Source organism: Garra rufa, chromosome 6, assembly GCF_049309525.1.
Source record: "Garra rufa chromosome 6, GarRuf1.0, whole genome shotgun sequence".
In the NCBI taxonomy this organism is placed as follows: domain Eukaryota; kingdom Metazoa; phylum Chordata; class Actinopteri; order Cypriniformes; family Cyprinidae; genus Garra; species Garra rufa.
The window spans coordinates 8,268,460-8,289,030 of NC_133366.1; the positions used below are offsets into that span (position 1 = coordinate 8,268,460).

A 20,571-nucleotide genomic window follows, 5' to 3' on the forward strand; every position below is an offset into this window, starting at 1 on the left:
TCAGGAATTGAGGCATAAGTTTTAGGAACTCAAGGTCACTGAGTTCAAGATCACGAGAAAGCTACAGGCAGGTGTGTTTGATTAAGGTTGGAGCTAAACTCTGCAGGACAGTGGCCCTCCAGGACCAAAGTTGCCCAGCCCTGCTCTAGTATATTAAGTCACCAGTCCTCCAGATCAAACTTTTATCCCATATCTTTGCTCTTTAAATTACCACCACCAACCTGTCTTGACTCTGTATCTATTTTGTTTCCCAACAGTTCCGGCACAAGGTGCGATTTGAAGGAATGGAGCTCCCTCCTTCACGTTCCTCTTCAACTAGTGACTGCAAGTCCTTGTGTCTTCCTCCTCTGGACACTCCTGAGGCTCCCCCAACTCCTGACAGTGTTGACGGAGGATCTGAGGCCTCCTGGCGACCCACATCCAGCAGCCCTTGTAGTCTGGCTGAAGCCCCAGGTCTGGGACTAGGCCTCACCTTAGGCCTTGGGGTGATAGTTGGAGGCCAAAGCTGGAAAGAGAGAGCCGAGATGGAGGCCACACTCCGCAGAATCCTCCCAGCTTTCGATGCTTTGCTTCTGCAGCTGGACCGGGTCACCCACGCCACAGAGGACCTGTATCGAACAGAGTGCCGCCTAGAGAAGCTGCTGAGGAAGAGTCGAGGACAGGGCAGGGGGGTACGCCGCCACAGAAGTCTGGAGTCTGCAGGACAGAAGAGACATAGATACAAGGGGACAGACAGGAGCGCACAAGTGGCCGAGAGTAGCAAATATCCCCCGAGAACTGAATCTGTGCACAGTGCATCTGTGTCTGAGAGAAATGTTCACAAGAGAGATCGAAGATCAAGGAAATCAGACAAGTTCTCACAAATCACAAGTACTAATATGGTGGACTCGAGTCCCCACAGGACTGATAGCCTCCAAAAGATTCATGAAACCCCTAGTATCGTGGTGGCAGATGTTGGTATGACTGAGAAAGAACCTCGCAAGGTGGATTCAGGTCCACTCAAAACAAGTCCACCTGAGGAGAACAATAGTCCACCCAGAGGCCAAAAGACTGACAAAGCCTCTCATAAAGTGAAAGGAAACTTAAACAAGGTGGACCCAAATTTCCTAAGGGATTCTGAGGTTGCTGGCTGTGCCAGCAAGCCTATCCCTACCCCAGTTCCCACTCCAGCATCTACTTCCTCAACTGCTCCTATCTCTGCCATTACTACCCCCATACCGATCCCTCGTTCCCATGAGTGGATTCCTCCCAGTGAGAACCTTCCTACCAGCGTATTCCGGCACCCTGCACACACCACTACAAATCCCACCCGTAAACGCAAGCACAAACCTCCCCCACTTAAAAACAAGGTGCACCCCAACACAGACAGACCTATCTCAGGACACTCCAAACCTTAAAGTCCCAAGGTTCCAGCAAGTAAAGGCAGGAATTACGAATTGAGCCATAAGGCTTAGGAACTCAAGAAATGCTGAAGCTCAAGGGTTACAGCTTTTCATGAAGAAAGGAGGACCTGGTGACAGCAGGTTTTGTAACCAGGCTCTCAAGAAGAGTTGCTTAAAACCAAATAATACACCTTAGCCTTCAGTTCCAACCCACAGGTCTCAAAATGAAAACTCGGTGCGGGTCACCATGTTTTTTTTTTTCAATCCTCAAGAAGTTCCATCTGATGCAAGTTGCCCTTTTCTGTCCCCACTCGCAGTGACCTCAAGTCCAACCTCTTGACCCTGGTGGTCAACTGGGTTGAAACCGACAAGAGCACAATTTGTGCTGTCAGAGTACAAAACAAACTCTTGAAAGACACAATGAAGGACTACAACAGCACGCCTGTTGATACAGGATGGCTAAAGCTTGATGGAATTTGTTGTACAATGTTTTTAGTTATGTTCAATGAATCGTGTTCTTTTTTGTTAATGTTGTTGAAGGAAGCTATATTAAGGTCATGGGTGTATGTATTGCCCATCGATGCAGAATAGGCACAGCTTATTCACAAAGGGCTCACACTGACAAACTCGCACACATACAGACATAAAAAACACTTAGATTTGCAGGTACATATTTAATGCCATTGCATAAATATTGAGCTATGCTTCGAGGTACTTATGCATAATTCATGCTTCTTAATATAATGGCATGTTGCGAAAAATAGACACACAAACATATCAGAAAATATATATGGATTTAGCCACCTACACTTATACACTCACACTAACATACTTCTGAAGAGGCCATCAGGGTGCTAAACAACTAGTAATCCTCAGGATTTGAAATGTATTTCTCTGACATAATTGCATGTCAGCTCCATTCAGAGGTTTCTCAGAGCGAAACGGACCAGAGGGCGAGTGAGACAAGATGAAATTAAAAAGGAAAAATGAGAGATGATGAAGTGTTGCAGAAAGTGTGAATTTAAAGGGAGACAACAAATTTGGGATAAGTTAATAGTAGGACATGAAATGTTAGATAAAGTAAGGAAAATGTTGAGAGATAATTAGGACAAAGGTACGTCCCTCATTCAAGCACAACTCCCAGAATTCTCTGTATGGGGATTTGTTATTCCAGCAGGTAAAAAAAAAAAAAACGATGTTCCATAAAGCATTATTATTGTAAGTAGTTTGTTAATGAATGAATAACAAGCTTAGGATAAATGGAAGTATGTTTGTTGCTGCCTTCTACGATGTTTTGAATCTTATTTAAAAAGCACTTTGTATTGATGTTATAATATGATTGTGATGGCGCCGGTGTGATTTAGTTCGAATGTTTTATGGACAACGTTTTGCAGAAATAATAAAATAAGCTTGGTACGAACATAAGAGATACTTACGACAGCATTACTCTCCATATAATTTTGCCAAAGCTTGCTACTCAAGTAACGAGATTAACTTAAGTTTCTTTTGAACTTAGCACTTTATTTCAATGTCAAGCTTTAGTGCTTTGCCATATTTAAACTAGTATGTAATATTTCTTCACGTACAGCTTTTCCAGAACTATTCTCTTGGAGTATTATACATGAGCTGCATCAGGATATTAATTACCATTCATTTTCATGTATTTGTGTTGATTTTATGTCTCTTGTGAAGTACTAAATTGTTGTTTACCGTGATGATGCTCAGGGACCCTCTTTTGAAAAACCCAAACCAGGATTTTTAGTTTGTTTGTTTGTTTGTTGTTGTTTTCCGCTTTAATCAATGCATGTGTTAAGGTCTCCTATAATGAAATTTGAGTAGTTGAGAGTGATCACTCAAAAATGTCCACTACAGGGAGTTTAGATTCTGTCAAAGGTCACTTCCACTACAGTAATGTCCTTATTCGGGCCATTCCAGATGAGGTTTTGAAAGGTCATTGTTTATCTGTACATATTGGTGTGCCCTGATGTAAATATTGCATTAGAGTTTGATTGCATTGTTGTAATCTCGTTTGCCTTCACCGCACTGAGCAGAAAGTTCTGTTTTGTTTTCAATACATAAAATGGATGGCCGTATGCACACTCATTTCACACAAATGCTTTGCTGCATATTTCACTTCTCCCTGGCGCTGGCCGAAAGGAAAAAATAACACCCAGAAAAAGTATGAAAGCATTGCTGTTTTTTGTAACATTTTCAACAGAACTACACACACAGCAGCACAAGCAGTCATTTTAAAATATTTTGTACTTTTAGAAGGTGTGTCAGAAAAACTAAAATAATGTCTGCCATTTCAAACCAGCCACAAGTGCCAAAACATATGTGCATGCAATATTGTAAAGTCGTATTTTTTGTATTAAATGCTGAAGGTAATTTTTGATTGCATTTTTTGTTTTATTGTGCTGTTGTACTTGTAACGTTGTAGCACTTCGCTTTACATGCTTTTGCACTTGACAAAGTCAAATAAAGAGTCTGACAGCTTCATGTTAAAATGTACTTTTTTAATGTAACCTTCTCCCTCTAAATACTTTGTATAGTTCAAGAATAATTTATGCATTTTGAAAGAATTAGAAGAGTGGTTTATGTCTATATATCCTTGTTCATTTAGAAAGCAGTTAGTAATAATGCAATACTTTTTAATCACTTTTTTAGAGTAACTTCCCCATCTGTGATAATAGTGAAGTAAGCCTATTGGTGAGACTTCTGGTTCATTATCTGCTATAGGGAAGTAATGAGAATGATAATAACGTGCAGTAAATGGTAAAACTGTTTGCACTACAAACCAGTGTGTTTATAATTAAGACAATATATTAAAGTAATATGGTAAGACCAATTTGCAATATCAAGCAGCAAAACGACAGATGAGACCGGAAGCCAGACCCATAAAATTTACAAATGGCTGCACCCACTCTTAAGGGAAAATAAAGGTGGATATATAACATTTTCTCACCATAGGTTGATGCCACATATTTGATAGCTCCAGGCACATTGATGCATCCGCCATCTTGGAACAATAAAGATTTATGAGTTTCAAGATGCCACAATAATGTACAGCATCTAGTTTTTCTAAAAAATAAAATTGCATGGATTGACATCAAAAAGGAAAAACAACTCTTTTTTTTTTAAATCGCCAATCAATTTTTAGGTTTCAGGATTTTTTTATACCAAACTTTAAGGATGATTCTCAAATATGTTATAAAACATAGAACAAAAATGATTTGATATACCATTTATCGTTTTTATGCAGTATGTGTGTAAAAATTTCCATAAACTGGTTTTCCCATTAAACACAGTGTATCTATACACTGTATCTAATTTGCACATTGAGGTGTTGCTTTTGGGACAGGATGTTAAAAAAAGAATGGTCATAATGGGAGTAATAATATAATTTCAAATATTTCTTCAGAATATTGATATATTATTTATTTTCCAATTCAATTGTTATGTCTCCCAAAATGCATAAAAATGATTTTAGCCCTAGTGTCCTCTATAGTGGACATGTATGAAATGATATCCTGTTTCATAACAGGAAGTCATATTTGGATTTGAACACCTATAACATTTTCCTGAGATGTTGCTTTATGTTAAACAATTTGAAAATTATTCAGGTTTAAATGACAATTACAAAATATTATCATTTTCCATAAGGATTTTCCAATTTTTTACTAAATGCATTTTAACCATCTTTAAAGACCAAGTGGTCATGGTCAAACATCTAAACATTTGGTATCTCGAAAAAGCCCAGAATGTGCTCTGCACAGGACATCCAGGGTGAAAAATGGTGAAAAAGTGCCAAATGGTGACATGTGAGTTCTCATAGAAATTCACTCAAATATAATGTCCACTACAGAGGCAAAAACTCCATAGCTCTTCAGTATTTCCCTTATAAAGTTCACTTACACATACATAAGATTTAGACAGTAAATGCTGACAGAGCTGACATAAAGAGATTTTAGAGTGAAAGCAGACTCTGAACAAGAGAAGTATTTGCACATTTCAGTGTTTTATTTGGTAGCGAAGCTCACACATGCACACACATCTGATGTGGTTTACTGTGCTAACTGTTGTTCTGCGAATCTGTTGTTCTATTGGAAATTCATTCGATAAGCATTTACCACCACACACAATGAAACCAGGAGAAAACAAGCAATAACGGTTGGACGGTTAATATCATAGACCATTTTCATACATCCAGAGAAAAACAACAAGAGAAAACAAGTGTTTGCTGTAGAGAAAGAAACGTGTGGATAAAGATGGGCAGAGACAAGAAAGCAGCAGACGGAGCAGCGCTTGGTGAAATTCGTTCATACAGTCACAGCATTTGAGTGAAGCTGCGTCCCGGCTGAACGGATCTCTTACTTCCTGTGGCACGTTGGGTTGTTTTAAAGGTGAACGAATCTTACTAACACCAAACCTCACTGCCCTCCACCTTCAGGAATGGATTTGTTCGTTTGGACTGATGGGAACGCAGCGCCTCTCGGTCTCAGTTAAAAACACTTAACAGGTCTCTCACTAAACAAAGTCTGTGAAATCGTCAACAGTGGACACAAGTCTCTTCCTCTGGCCGGCGTCCGGGTTCGAAGCGGAGCCGGAGGGCTGGTGGGTGGGTTTATTTTGCATGGGGGCGTGGCCTTGGGTCAGAGAGATTCCGTGAGTGGGGCGCGACTGAATTTCCTCCTGAGCCTGTTGATGGGGAAAACAGATATTTGTAGTTCACATTTAAAAGTTACATATAGATATAGAATGATATATGAGCTTTCATACCCGTGTCCTGATCCTCTTGATGTGTCTCAATCTTGCCAGCCATTTTGAAGCGTAGGCGTCTGATGGGTTCGCTCTACACTGATGCACCAGCGACGCCATCTTTACAAGACAAGAGAGCAGATAAAACACAGTTTCAAATGCAGCTGTTCATTGTCTGATATCACTCAAATATGTGTGTGATCATTTGACTTATTGTTTAAAGTCATCATTAAAAAGACGCTGTGACTTTCGGATTGTGACGTATTTTGGAGCAAAATAAACAAGGAAAAAAGTAGAGGGGGATCGAAAACAAATTCTCAAACTGTACTTTCTGTCTCCTAAAGTTCCTTGGTAACCATGGAAACAAGAAGTTAATAATCCCCCCAAAAATAGTCCATGTCCCGGGTGAAACCTGAGTTCTGCGTTTATCCTCCCCTGACCTGCCGGCCATTTTGAGGCATGTGTTGCTAATTGGAGCCAGAGGCAGTGGGCTGCGCTCTCCTGGATCCGGCTGTGATTTGGAGGGTCTCCGAGGAAAGCGCGGATGTGTGACTCACACCAAACAGCCTTATTACATCGTCTCCACTTAACACAGTAGGTGGGAAGAGAACCACCCCAGAAAAAAAGCATATTTATGCTAAACAGACTGCGTTGGTGAGAGCAACGGGCACTGAGATCTGTATGCGACAAACGCTTTTCTGTCTAATGGAAACTGTCTATATTAGTGCTTTTTGTTAAGGCAAACTTTGCTATTAAAGCACTCGCTTTGCGTAATTTTCACATAAATAATACCTCAGATTATGACATATGATTTGCATCTGACATATATACATAATGAATTTATGTATATAAAATGTACATAAATACATTAAAAGACATTCCAACTACCCGAAACAATGAATGTAGGAAGTACTCAAAAAATACCCCGGAATTCCTTTAAATAAGTCAGAAATGAGATATGAACTCAGACTTCCAAGATTTCAGAAATGCATGATGTAAACTCAGAATTCCGTACAAAAAAGTCAGAATTCCAAAAAAAATAGTCAGAACTGCAAGATGTAATTTCGGAATTCTAAGAAAAAGGTCAGAATTGCAAGATGTAAACTCATAATTCCAGGAAAAAAAGTCAGAATTGCAAGATGTTAACTTGGAATTCCGAGGAAAAAAGTCAAAGTTGCAAAATGTAAACTCAGAATTCCAAGAAAAAAAAAGTGAGTCACAAAGACAAACTCACAATTCTGAGGAGAAAAGTCAAAATTGCGAGATGTAAACTCAGAATTCCGCGATCAATGTTAGAATTGGAAGATGTAAACTCAGAATTTTAAGAAAAAAGTCAGAATTGGAAGATGTAAACTCAGAATTCCAAGGGAAAAAAGTCAGAATTGGAAGATGTAAACACAGAATTCAAAGGGAAAATGTCACCCACAAAGATGTAAACTCAGAATTTTAAGAAAAAAGTCAGAATTGCGAGATGTAAACTCAGAATTCCAAGGGAAAAAAGTGAGTCACAAAAACAAAGTCAGAATTCCGAGATCAATGTTAGAATTGCTAGATTTGAGCTGAGAATTCCAAGAAAAAAAATGTCAAAATTGCAAGATGTAAACTCAGAATTCCAAAATCAGTGTTAGAATAGCTAGATTTAAGCGGAGAATTCCAAGAAAAAAGTCAGAATTGGAAGATGTAAATTCAGAATTCCAAGAAAAAAGTCAGAATTGCAAGATGTAAACGCAGAATTCCAAGGGAAAATGTCAGCCACAAAGATGTAATCTCAGAATTTTAAGAAAAAAGTCAGAATTGCGAGATGTAAACTCAGAATTCAAAAAAAAAAAAAAGTTAGAATTGCAAGATGTAAACGCAGAATTCCAAGGGAAAATGTCAGCCACAAAGAAAAACCCAGAATTTTGAGGAAAAAAAAATCTGAATTGTAAGATGTGAACTCAGAATTAGAGATCTTTGTTAGAATTGCTACATTTGAGCTGAGAATTCCAAGGAAAAAAGTCAGAATTAGAAGATGTAAATGCAGAATTCCAAGGAAAAAAGTCGGAATTGCAAAATATAAACTCAAAATTAGAACACTAGATTTGAACTGAAAATTTCAAGGAAGAAGTCAGAATTTGAAGATTTAAACTAAGATTTCCAATATAAAAGTCAAAATTGTGAGATGTAAACTAGGAATTCCAAGGAAAAAAGTGAGTCACAAAGACAAACTCAGAATTCTGAGAGAAAAAAGTCAGAATTGCAAGATGTAAACTCAGAATTCCGAGATCAATGTTAGAATTACTAGATTTGAGCTAAGAATTCCAAGAAAAATGTCAAAATTGAGAGATGAAAATAATTGTGAAATGTTAACTCAGAACTACATAAAGTCAAAACTGCAAGATGTTAACTGCGAGATATGAACTTATTCTGTGAAACTTTGTTTTATTCTGAGGTGAAAATAAGCTTGCACATGAAAAAACAAGACAAAAAAGCACTAAAACAAAAGCCGCTGTCGGGTCTCACATTGGCGTGCAGTGCCATCTGTCTCACGAGCAGCGGTAGATTGCGGTCCGAAACGATCTTTGCCACACTGGTGTCGACCAAACCCTCCAGATCTGAGAGGGAACAAGGAGTTGCAGCGTTACTGAGCACACTCATACAAACAAACAATACAGTCTTCAATACAATATATGTCTAAATTAAAGCATCTTATTTCACCTTTCCGGCACTGCAGTGTGACCAGGTTGCTCTCATAGTCGAGAGGCTTTATAAGCACCTCCACGAAGTTGAACTGACCCTAAAAGAATAAACACAAACACAAAATATCACGTTTTAAAAAGTTCAGAAAGAAAGTGTCAGCAACAGAAATGAAATGTAAACAGACTCTTCCACACACCTTGATGGTGCCGAGTTTGTACTCCTCTCCGGAGTCATTGTAAACCACCACCACAAAGTCGTTCCCAATGTGGCGTTTCTTATTGCAGCAGCCCTTGTCGCTCTCGCGGTTCGGCATGAGAGTGGCTATATGGAAAATGGCTGCAGAGGAACAAAAACGACTGCATTAGTCGAACGCTGCAGCTTCACCTCATGCTCCAGACGCTCTTTATGAACACTTAAGAGTCTTTAGATGCAGTAATGAGCATCACATAATAATGGATCTCATGCTCAAACACTCAAAGCTGACCCTGACTGAAGTGCCTAAAGAAATTATATTTCCCACACTTCAGATATTCTCAGATTTGCTTTTATTTTCTAAAGCGGTAGGGTTTTTATTCTAGGAACTTTATTAATAAATATGTATCCATAGTAAATAATAATATAAAATAAAATACTATTATACTATAATCAAGGTTTCAAACCTGCCAAACGTGGGTAAAAATCAGTAGTGGCGGGTAACGCTGTCAAATCACTAGCCAATTTGGCTGTTTACATTTCGTGTATGTTCATTCTTTAATTTTTTGGGGAAGTTCATGCAAGCCAAATCTGCGCAGGTTTCGTGAGGTATCGTGACATTATGGAGTATATTGCAAAAACCAAACAAAACACTCCAACAGAAATGCACAAATTCACGACTATGTGATGAAATCACTGCATGAATCAGTCTAGTAATATGCATTTAAAACGATTACATAATTCAAGATATGGGGCAGATGTACATTTATATGATTTCATATAGTTCATATAATTTCACACAAGTGCCGTTTCTTTCTTTAAAAAATCTGCATGATTACAAATGTGATATGGATTTTATACAGTTCAATAAACAATAAAAGACTTACATATGTTTTAAACACCATATTGGCTGTTTTTGCTCTATTTCGCCAAGGAAAATCATTCCTGTTTTGTGTCTCAAAGCAACATGACGGTGTTTCTTTCCTGAATGAATCAACCGTTTAAATGATTCGGTTCAATTGCAATGTCTCATATATTAACAAGCGGTTTTAGTTGCACATTTAAAGTATCTTTTCATTTTTTAAATAATTTAAAATATCAGTATTCAACGTTTTATGTTTAAAATATCAAAACATTATTTACGCATTTGTAACTGCAGGTTAAAGCACTCCATGTTCTTTTGGGTTTCATTAAACTGTCTGTAAATACATCTAAATGGCACCTTGGATGCAACTTCTGCAAAGATGAACTTTGTTGATACTGTTTTAATTTGTTTGGTAACAGCCTAAATGTATTATTAATATAATTGACTGATTAAATGTAAGAATTTCACTCACAAGATGATGCACACGTAAAAAAAAAAAAAAAAGGCCTTAGAAAGGTAAAAATCACACACTGGCCACACAGAATATGAAAAATATCAAAGAAATCAGGAGTCAGTTGTCCATGCACAGTAACACACTCCGCATTATATTGTTTAATTATCTTTATCAATACCGTTATCGATAAAATCGATTAAAAATGTTAAGAGATTTAAGATTTTTTTTTTTTTTCTCAATATCACACACCCCTAGTACTGATACCAAATGATTTGCAAAGCTCGCTTTGCCACATCCAGTGTAGACAGCCTCAAGCTTTTTGTTTATTTCTGGGGGGTTTTCGGCTAGTAGAAGTTATGAATGTCTGGTAACTTAAACATTTAGTAACCAAATTGGCTGGAGAGTGAAAAAGTTAATCTAAATCCCTGACTATAATATACTGATGAACCCTGACCTTGCATAATGTCATCGTGCCAGCAGTAGGTGAACTCGCCGTCGTCTCCGTACTGATCCAGTCCACCCAGGAAGATCTGGTCTGGGTCACAGTCCTTCAGGTGTATGAGTTTGCCCAGGCCCGTGAGGAACTGAGCGTAGCGGTTGGAGCCGTACTCGTTGGACAGGATCGACACCTCGTTATTCGCCTGATAATAAACAACCATCAATCATACTGACTTCCTACAACATCTGAGACAGCAAAATGGAAAGAGGAACATAACTCGACCTGTCCGGCTCCAACAAACACCACACCGATCTTATGAGTGTCATACGGAGGCATCTGATCCAAGACTTTAACGGCACGATCTATCAGCTGTGGACGGGAAACCACACTACATTCATATGAAGTCAACAAAGAGGACTGTGAAAAGTGATCGGGTGAATCTCAAAAGACATTTCTTAAAAGTGATAAAATGGTTTAAATTTTTTTTATTAAAAATCAAAATCAAAATTATACAATAAAGCCTTAAAATGATTTTTTTTTTTATTATAAGAAATTATTTTTATAAATAATCGTTTTATTTTTCACTGAAAGTTCTCATTACTATAATGCAGTCATTCTCATGACTAATTCAATACTATCCAGTTCTATTGATATACTATTATACATTTTTGTTAGTATTTTTAGTTTTTACTAGTATTTTTTACTAGTTTTTGTTGTGTTTGTGTCATTTTCATAAGGTTATTTTTTCATTTTTTTTGTTATAGTTATTTGAAAACTTCAACTTAAAAATATAAAATGTTGGCTTGCTGAAATAAAATAACTTTTAAACATTTTTTATTTGATTTGATTTGATTTCAGCTAATATTTGTTTCATTTTGAGCAATGGAAATGTTTTAGCTTTTAGTTTTAGTTAACCCTGATCCTATCCAGATTATAAAAAAAACTGTGTAAATAATAAAAAAATTAAAAATACTATTACATAAATACTATTATCATAGATACTTAAAACTGTACTTAACAAATATATACCAAATACATTATATATACCATTACATATTATTATTAAAAATAACAATTTAAAATAATAATAACAATAACTATTAATATTGTTAGTAGTAGCAGTAAGAAAGTATTAAATAATAATTAAATGTATGTATTGTTTGTATATATTTCTGTAGGTATATTACTATTATTGTATTATTATTATTGTGTATTACTATATTTTTTTTCTATATTGTTAATATTGATAACCCTGATCTTATCCCAAAAAACGCTGCATAATTTAATTACAACAAATACTATTATCATGGATACTTTAAATAGTAACAAAAATATACCAGAAACATGATATATACTGTATAAATATAAATAAAGAGATATTTGTAGCAATAGCCAAAAATACATTGTATGGGTCAAAATTATAGATTTTTTATGCCAAAAATCATTAGGATAGAAGGTAAAGATCATGTTCCATTAAGATATTTTGTCAATTTTCTAATGTATATATTTTTGATTAGTAATATGCATGGCTAAGAACTTCCTTATGAACTTCATTTTCTCAATATTTAGATTTTTTTGCACACTCAGATTTCAGATTTTCAAATAGTTGTATCTCAGCCAAATATTGTCTATCCTAACAAACCATACATCAATGTAAAGCTTATTTACTCGTGTGTAAATCTTAGTTGTCCTTTATGACTGGTTTTGTGGTCTCCAGGGTCACATTATAGCCCCATTATGAGAGCCATAAGAGAGCTACGGTCTCCTCACCTGAGATTTGGGCAGCAGCAGGGGTTTGTTGGCTTCATTCCCAAAGAACGGAGAGTGATAGAGCTGCAGGAAGACGAAACTGTCGACAGAAAGAAGAGCAAAGGTCAGACTGAGCTCTGATCTGCTTTACCTCCACTCCAGCACAAACGCACACTACATTTAATGCCTTTAAATTCCCGTAACGCTTTCATCTGCCTACACACATCTCACCTCATCACACGGGAAAATATCAAAGTTAAAGGTAAAGAAGTTCGGAGAGGATAAGTGTCCCGAAATGCTCTCCAGACCTCAAGAGACCCATTAAATCTGGCCTAGCACAACTTTGCAAATGTGGATATAAGCCTAGACTTAAAATAAATCTTGCCTTGACAATAGCAATGGAAAACATGTGCTCCATAGCACTGCTAACAATATGAGAAGATATATTTAGGATGATTATGATAAGATAGTCAAAAGTGCTGAACGCGACCAAGCCTGCATTTATTTGATCCAAAGCACAGCCAAAACAGTAAATATTTTTACTATTTAAAATAACTGTTTTCTATTTGAATATATTTTAAAATGTAATTTATTCCTGTGATTTCAAAGCTGAATTTTAGCATCATTACTCCAGTCACGTGATCCTCCAGAAATCATTCTAATATTCTGATTTGCTGCTCAAAAAAACATGTATTATCATTGTTATGTTAAAAACAGCTGAGTAGATTTTTTTTTAGGTTTCTTTGATGAATAAAAAGTTCAGAAGAGCAAGAACAGAAGAATTTTATTATATATATATTATATTATATATTATATTATATTATTTCAATTTATTTTAATTTAAGCTAAATTTAATTTCAAGCTAAACAATTTTTTTTTAGTTTTAAGTTTTATTTTGAAATTAAAATATGTATAAATTAATTATAACAGATCATATTAATTGCAGACACTTAAAACTATACTTAATTATGAAAAAAAATAATTTACTGAGAATGACTTGTCAATTAATCTTTTTGTGCTAAAATAGATGTCACAATGTGTGAAAATATAACATTAATTGGTAAAAAATATATATATAAACAAAAAAACAATATATAAACATTAATTCTTTTAAAAAAGAATATATAGTATTATAATAATAATAATAAAAACAGCAAATCTGCATATTAAATGATTTCTGAAGAATCATGTGACACTGAAGACTGCAGTAATGATGCAGAAAATTCAGCTTTGATCACAGGAATAAATTACATTTCAAAATATATTCACACAGAAACCAGTTATTTTAAATAGTAAAAATATTTCAGAATTTTACTGTTTTTGCTGTACTTTGGATCAAATAAATGCAGGCTTGGTGAGCAAAACCGACATCTTTAAAAAACAAAAAAATCTTACTGTTCAAAAACTTTTGACTGAGTAGTGAATACTGCGCACAAGTTTCAGGAAACAGTTTTACTTTACTTTCTGACAGCTCCAGTTCACATCCACCTTTATTGCATAAAAATCAGAAGCCAGCACCATAATAACTCTTTATTCCACTACAGAAACTACTCCTTTTATGCCTCTATTCATACAGCAAATGTTTTTTTGAGTGACGGGGCCTTTCAATCCTTATTAGGATGTAATTGTGACTTTATCCAAAACGACGTGCTTTATATCGAGCAACAATCTGCTCACAACAGTGTGAAAGGCTCTGTAAACTGTTTCAAGAAAAAGACAGACAACAGCTCTTAGTGCTTGACTGAACCCCATTAAACGAGACACATACACATAAGGAAAACGCTCTTACGGGAAACTCGCAAGGCTTTCCTAGGCTTCTCTCTATAAATAGCGAGTCCATCGATCGTGCGACTCCAGCTGCACCGAACCTCACAAAGACGGATGGCAGTAATTTACAAGTAATTCCAATTCAAGGCAACAATTTGAAAGCGCTCGACTCAGAAAGAGCCTCACTTCACAGGACGAGCCAAGCGAGCGAAGGAGGCAGGATGATTTAATGTCAACAGGGCGACAGATGATGACAGTAATGAAAAAAATGAGGCATTTTTAGCCATATCATTAACCTCTATATAATGCTTCTATTTTCTAGTAAATGGAGCACTTGGTACACCAGATTCAAAAAGACATTACATGTGCGTTAACTTTAGTTGAACATAATCACAGCCACACTTTCCGCCATCCATTACAGGACTGAGTCTGCACTCACAGTCTTGGATTGTAGGGCTGGACGATGAGTCACGATTAAATGTATGTTGATAATGATAAGCTCTGGACATTTTATTGGAGATACTCAGATGTAAACAACAGCATTGATTGCAAAGTTAATGTATTACTCACTATGTTGTTTTGTTTGTCTAATTTAACGTATTAAACGTGTGGAAGCTGCTAAATCATATAGAGTAGGCCTTAGTAAGCAGGAAAGGGCGCCATATTTTGACAGACTAAAGTAAATAGGTGGTAAATATACGTTACAAGCAGTATTAATTACGATATTAGACTAATATTTCACATACATGACCGTAAATTATAAGAACAAACTTTAATAAACAGAAAAATATACAGTACAGACCAAAAGTTTGGACACACCTTCTCATTCAACAGAACGAGAAGGTGTGTCCAAACTTTTGGTCTGTACTGTATATTTGTCTGTTTATTAAAGTTTTTACTCTACATTACTCTACAAATACATATAAATTAATAAATACATATTTTTTAAATGGGTTTTTATACAAAAACTGCTTTTTTATGTAAAATTCACTATAAAAGACCCACATTTCTAACTTTAATTCATGGGGATAACATGGATATTTTCACATGGTTTAGTGTACCATCTTTTGGAAAATCCAGTTTTAAAAGTAAAAAAAAATAACTTTTACCAGTAGGTGGCTGAAGAGCTCCACTATTTGCTATTTGCTATTTTCTATTTGCTATTTGACCACCTGAAAGATATTTTTTCACAAGTTTTTTCAGTTGAATTCATATCTACAGTACAGACCAAAAGTTTGGACACACCTTCAGGTGTGTCCAAACTTTTGGTCGGTACTGTATACACACACACACACACACACACAAAACAATAATATATAAACACATTTATTATTAAAAAATATATTTAATAATAGTAATAATAATAAAAAGGTTTCTTGAACAGCAAATCAGCATATTAAATGATTTCTGAAGGATCATGTGACACTGAAGACTGCAGTACTGATGCTGAAAATACAGCTTTGATCACAGGAATTAATTATATTTTAAAATATATTCAAACAGAAAGCGGTTATTTTAAATAGTAAAAATATTTCAAAATTTTGTCCCGACAACCCGTCAAAATAAACGTTTGGTTTAACTTATTATGACAGAAATATAGTACTATCGTAAACCAAAATGTAATTCACGAGTAATAGCAGTAATAATAGTAGTATTTTTAAGAAATATCATACAACTAAGATATTTTTCTCTAATTTATACAGTTACACATTGCAGTTTTTTTCTGTAACTTAATTGTTTTCCTTACAATACATTTGAAGAGATTTATTAAATTGTTAAAGGCTTTATTTTATTTTTTTTTATTTTACACTATTTTTGATAAATTTGTACTGCATCATAAAACACAGAATCCAAGAAACATTAAAATGTGACCCTGGACCACAAAACCAGTCTTAAGGGTCAATATTTTGAAATTTGTTGTTGATTTATAGAACATCTGAATGCTAAATAAATAAGCTTTCCATTGATGTAAGGTTTGTTTGGATAGGACAATATTTGGCCGAGAAACTATTTGAAAATCTTGAATCTGAATAGCGTTTTCTCGACTTGTTTTCGTGTTGTTGTTGCTTAGCAATGATATGGACACGATATTGTCTGGGTTTGACAAAAGGAGGGTGGGACGGTGGTTGGTGACTGAGTAGATCGGACGTCACATCTGTACGGAAGTCACAGTGGCTCGTGAAAATGAACAGCTACTTTAAGCAGGCTGTGTGCAGTTTACTGTGGATTGACTGTTTTGAAACTCATATGGTAGTTACACAGCCCCTAGACCTCAGTTATCATGAAAAAAGCCAGGAAATTTTGATTTTGACAATATGGGACCTTTAATATCCTAATAGTTTTTGGCATAATTTAGTGTAAGTATGTGTAGTGCACATCATCTGCTGAAAATGTGACAACCAAAAGACATGTTTCCAAAAGAGCTCAAAACAACGGCAACCGCTAAACACTTCATCATCTGTGCTAAACTGCGTTTCTAGGGATTTTGTAATGTGAGTAATAAATAATGAGTGTTGAAGGTTGGTTATGAACATGTGGTTCTCATTTTCTGTTTATAGGGTTATTAATGAGGTGTATCTAGTGAAAAATAACCAAATTACTGTCCTGTGATTTAAGGGGTAGATGGAAATAGCCTATTTACTGCATTTATTATGTTACATTCCCAGGGTGCATTTCAGTAAATGGTTATTGCTGGGATGTGCTGCGTCCCAATTCGCATACTATCCGTCCTAATTAGTATTCGAAAATAGAATGAGTATGTCTCAAATCGTAGTGTGTTTAAAAAAAGTATTCCAAAGATTCCCGGATGGTCTACTACTTAACTTCGGAATTTGAAGTGCGGATCAATGCACGCTCTAACGGCTAATATTGCCCACAACACATTGCGCAGCGAAACGAGGATTCGATTAGAACTACAAACACTTATAAAAAGTGTTAAAAAAACTACAAACATGGAGGATATGCGCGACCAACGGGCAGCTAGAGAAAGGGGTTTGAGTGATAAATAATCAATATGTAACCTGATAAAAAATATTTTTTAAATGTTATCCGCGTTATATTTCATGTGCAGCAACATTATGAACTTTTATAATGATAGGTTTGGTCATTAACGTTTAAATGCATAATTATGCAAACACAAGAGCAGAGGCCTTGGCATGAAAGACTCAACGTGCCTCTTCATTTCTCTCTAATACGGTAGGAAATTTAATTAAACGAAATGTTGATAATGTTAACTGTGATGATTGACAGGGCAGTTTAAATAGTGACAGGATTCAGGTAACTAAGCAACAGAGCGTCCGTTAAAGAAGCAGTTATTATGAAGTAGTATGTCCCAAAGCTTGCCTACTATTCTGTTACATACTCAAAAATATGTACTTTTTCTTCACATAAAGAGTACATACTTTTAGGGCATAGTATAAGTAGGCGAATTGGGACGCAGCAATAGTTTTAAAATGTAAAAGGCTGAAAGAAGTATTTTGTTTTTTAAAAGAAGACTTTTCTGCAAAACAAGGCTGCATTTATTTAATTACAAATACTATAAAAACAGGAATATTGTCAAATATTATTGCAATTTAAAAAAATGTTTTCTATTTGAATATATTTTAAAAAGTAATTTATTTCTTTAATGTAAAGCTGAATTTTCAGCTTTATCACTCCAGTCTTCAGTGTCACATGATCCTATTGCTGCTCAATAAACACTTTTTTTTTTTTTGTTAAAAACAGTTGTGCTGCTTCATATTTTTGTGGAAATCATGATACTTTGATAAATGGAAAAAAAATATCGATTTAATTAATATTTGCTGAATAAAATTAATTTGTGAATGACTTAAATAGTGATCAGTAGCATATGCATAACTGACATGGTATTAATATATTGTGCATCCTTAATTTTGCAATTAATTTAAGGTGCTTATGCATCCTTTTTGAAGCTTGGAAACTTTGGAAACTGTGAAAAGGAAGTCACAATATGATTTTGGGCTTCATGTTACCTGGGACTGAGTCCTGAGCTCTTCTCAGCGTTGGATGGACCTCCTCGGTTGTGGTATGAGTCTCTGTCCATCTTCCTCTCTCTGCGGGACGAGGGTGCGGACACTGAGATGGTGTGTCCGCGGGGTCTGTGTCCGGTGGGAGACAGGGCTCCTGGCTGGGCCGTGGGAAACTCCAGCCTCATCCTGGAGGTGGAGGACGAGGAGACGGAGACGCTAGTGCTGGAGCTGGACAGGCCGGCTGATACGACGCTCTCTCCCGGCCAAGTGCTTTCACTTGGGGCCTCTTTCTCAGCTTGGACCGTCTGGATCTTGGAGCTGAGAGTGTCTCCGCCGGAGGCGCTCTGGGCCGCTGCCTTGGCGAAGGCCTCGGGGAGAGTTTGTAGCTCCGGGGATGAGCTGGACTTGTTTAGAGTATTTGAATGCGTGAAGGTGAGGTCAGCGTCATGTGGCCCCGGAGTGGAGAGGGCCGGCGGAGGCTGATCGATAGGAATACCGCCTTCACTTACCTCCTCCAGGGTCGACTTCTCATCATCCTGACTAGATGTTGAAGAGGACTTGAGGAGAGATGAAAGAAATAACCTGAATCAGTCTATGGCTTATAAGTGCTAATAAAATAAATAAGTAAAAATTTATGTATTTAAATGTATTTAATTTATTATATAATTTATGTTATTACATGCATGCAGTCATTGTTAATGATCTAATGATAATTAACTTGTAATAATGAATATATATGTGACCCTGGACCACAAAACCAGTCATAAGGTTAAATTTTACAAAACTGAAATGTATACATCATATGGAAGCTCAATAAATAAGCTAATGTTGTTATGATAGGACAATATTTGGTCGAGATACATCTATTTGAATTAGGGATGCTCATTTCGGTTAATTTTCCTGACCGACAACCGCTGCTCGTTATCCGATCATTAACCGTTAACTGATAAAATTAGAATAATGAATTCGTTTAAAATAAAAATAGAATGCACGAGTATCTGTGATGATACATAAAAATACAAGCAAATGTTTTATTTTAACGTGCAAACAGCAGCATACAGAGCAACAACAAAAACTGCATTCATTTACTCAAATTATCACGCATCAGCAGCGCTTCTGAGAACAGAGAAAATCAGAATGAAATAAAAAAAAAAGAATAATATAAATAGGCCTACACTAAATATGTATAAGTTAAATAACTACCTAATTAAGATGACAGAACTAAAACACACTGAATCCTTCTATGCGCTTTGAAGAAAGGTACCGGTCTTGTTCTTCTCGTCGGACATAAAAACATATAGCGGACCAGCTTATACCTCAGTTTTTAACATGTGGACATGCTGTACGGATAGACTGGGACGCTGTCTGTTAACGCTTAGATCCGTGATAAAAACACTTCACAAAAATCCTTTCAATTTGCGGTTCGGGTCTTTTCATCCACTGTGGAGACACGTGTTTTCACAGTGTTCAATAGCCAATCACAGACATTTCTGTTGATCACATTATCGCAATGGCCAATCAGAGGCGGCTATGTTACGATCCTCTCACCACTCAAAGTGCCGGTTTCAATTCTGCTGAATTCTATACCTCCACGAACTCTCTCATTAAAACAAAGAAAGTGTAGACATGATGTAAATAAGAGATCCATTTACAGAGTAAAGGTTATTTTATTACTTTTTATTAACTTTGTGAGATTGCGATTAACTACAGTAATGTATGAGTGAGAGCTTTCCAGTGATTGTAAGGGGAGCGCGCTCTTTTTAGACTATAATTAATTCAGAATTTGAATACATTTATTCATGGATTCACTCTCTGATAACCCAATATCGCCATTGCCATCGTGTTGCATAGGCTACTTACATGAGTTACACAAACTAAGAGAAGGTAAAGCAGGTGCTTACTCAGCAAAATATGTCTGAACAGCCGCACTGCACGTGTCCACACGCCTGCGAGTAAACATTTTTTCTTTCACCATGCATGCAGCAAACGTAAAAAATAATATATATATATATATATATATATATATATATATATATATATATATATATATATATATATATTATTATTTTTTTTTTTTTTTTAACCGTTTAACTGATAGTAATAATCGGTTAAAATTCTTACTGACGGTTAACGGTTAAACGGTCAATATGAGCATCCCTAATTTGAATATCTGGAATCTAAGGGTGAAAAAAAATCAAAATACTGAGAAAATCACCTTTAAAGTTCCCCAAATTAAGGTCTTAACAATGCATATTACTAATCAAAAATTACATTTTCATAGGTTTACAGTAGGAATTTTA

General features: G+C 35.8%; 2 protein-coding genes across 4 annotated transcripts in view; one reads left to right on the forward strand and one right to left on the reverse strand.

Moving 5' to 3' along the window:
* Positions 1 to 3,881, forward strand: part of pkd1a (polycystic kidney disease 1a) — a 116,059-nt gene extending 112,178 nt beyond the window's left edge. Inside the window, exon 42 of the mRNA XM_073842544.1 lies at positions 258 to 3,881. Within this exon, the coding sequence (XP_073698645.1) occupies positions 258 to 1,397 (1,140 nt within the window). The 3' untranslated portion in view covers positions 1,398 to 3,881. The remainder of the gene's footprint in view (positions 1 to 257) is intronic.
* A 1,500-nt stretch (positions 3,882 to 5,381) lies between these two features.
* The window catches only part of tsc2 (TSC complex subunit 2), a 68,826-nt gene continuing 53,636 nt past the window's right edge, over positions 5,382 to 20,571 (reverse strand). For 2 of the 3 annotated variants that reach the window (XM_073842731.1, XM_073842729.1), the window contains 9 exons: positions 18,275 to 18,828; positions 12,540 to 12,618; positions 11,052 to 11,138; positions 10,785 to 10,971; positions 9,016 to 9,155; positions 8,838 to 8,916; positions 8,643 to 8,734; positions 6,162 to 6,260; positions 5,382 to 6,080 (listed from right to left, as the gene is read on the reverse strand). In XM_073842731.1, coding sequence (XP_073698832.1) covers positions 5,910 to 6,080; positions 6,162 to 6,260; positions 8,643 to 8,734; positions 8,838 to 8,916; positions 9,016 to 9,155; positions 10,785 to 10,971; positions 11,052 to 11,138; positions 12,540 to 12,618; positions 18,275 to 18,828 — 1,488 coding nt within the window. In that variant the 3' untranslated portion in view covers positions 5,382 to 5,909. Of the gene's footprint in view, positions 6,081 to 6,155; positions 6,261 to 8,642; positions 8,735 to 8,837; positions 8,917 to 9,015; positions 9,156 to 10,784; positions 10,972 to 11,051; positions 11,139 to 12,539; positions 12,619 to 18,274; positions 18,829 to 20,571 lie in introns of those variants that run through there. The other variant, XM_073842732.1, reaches the window with a different exon arrangement.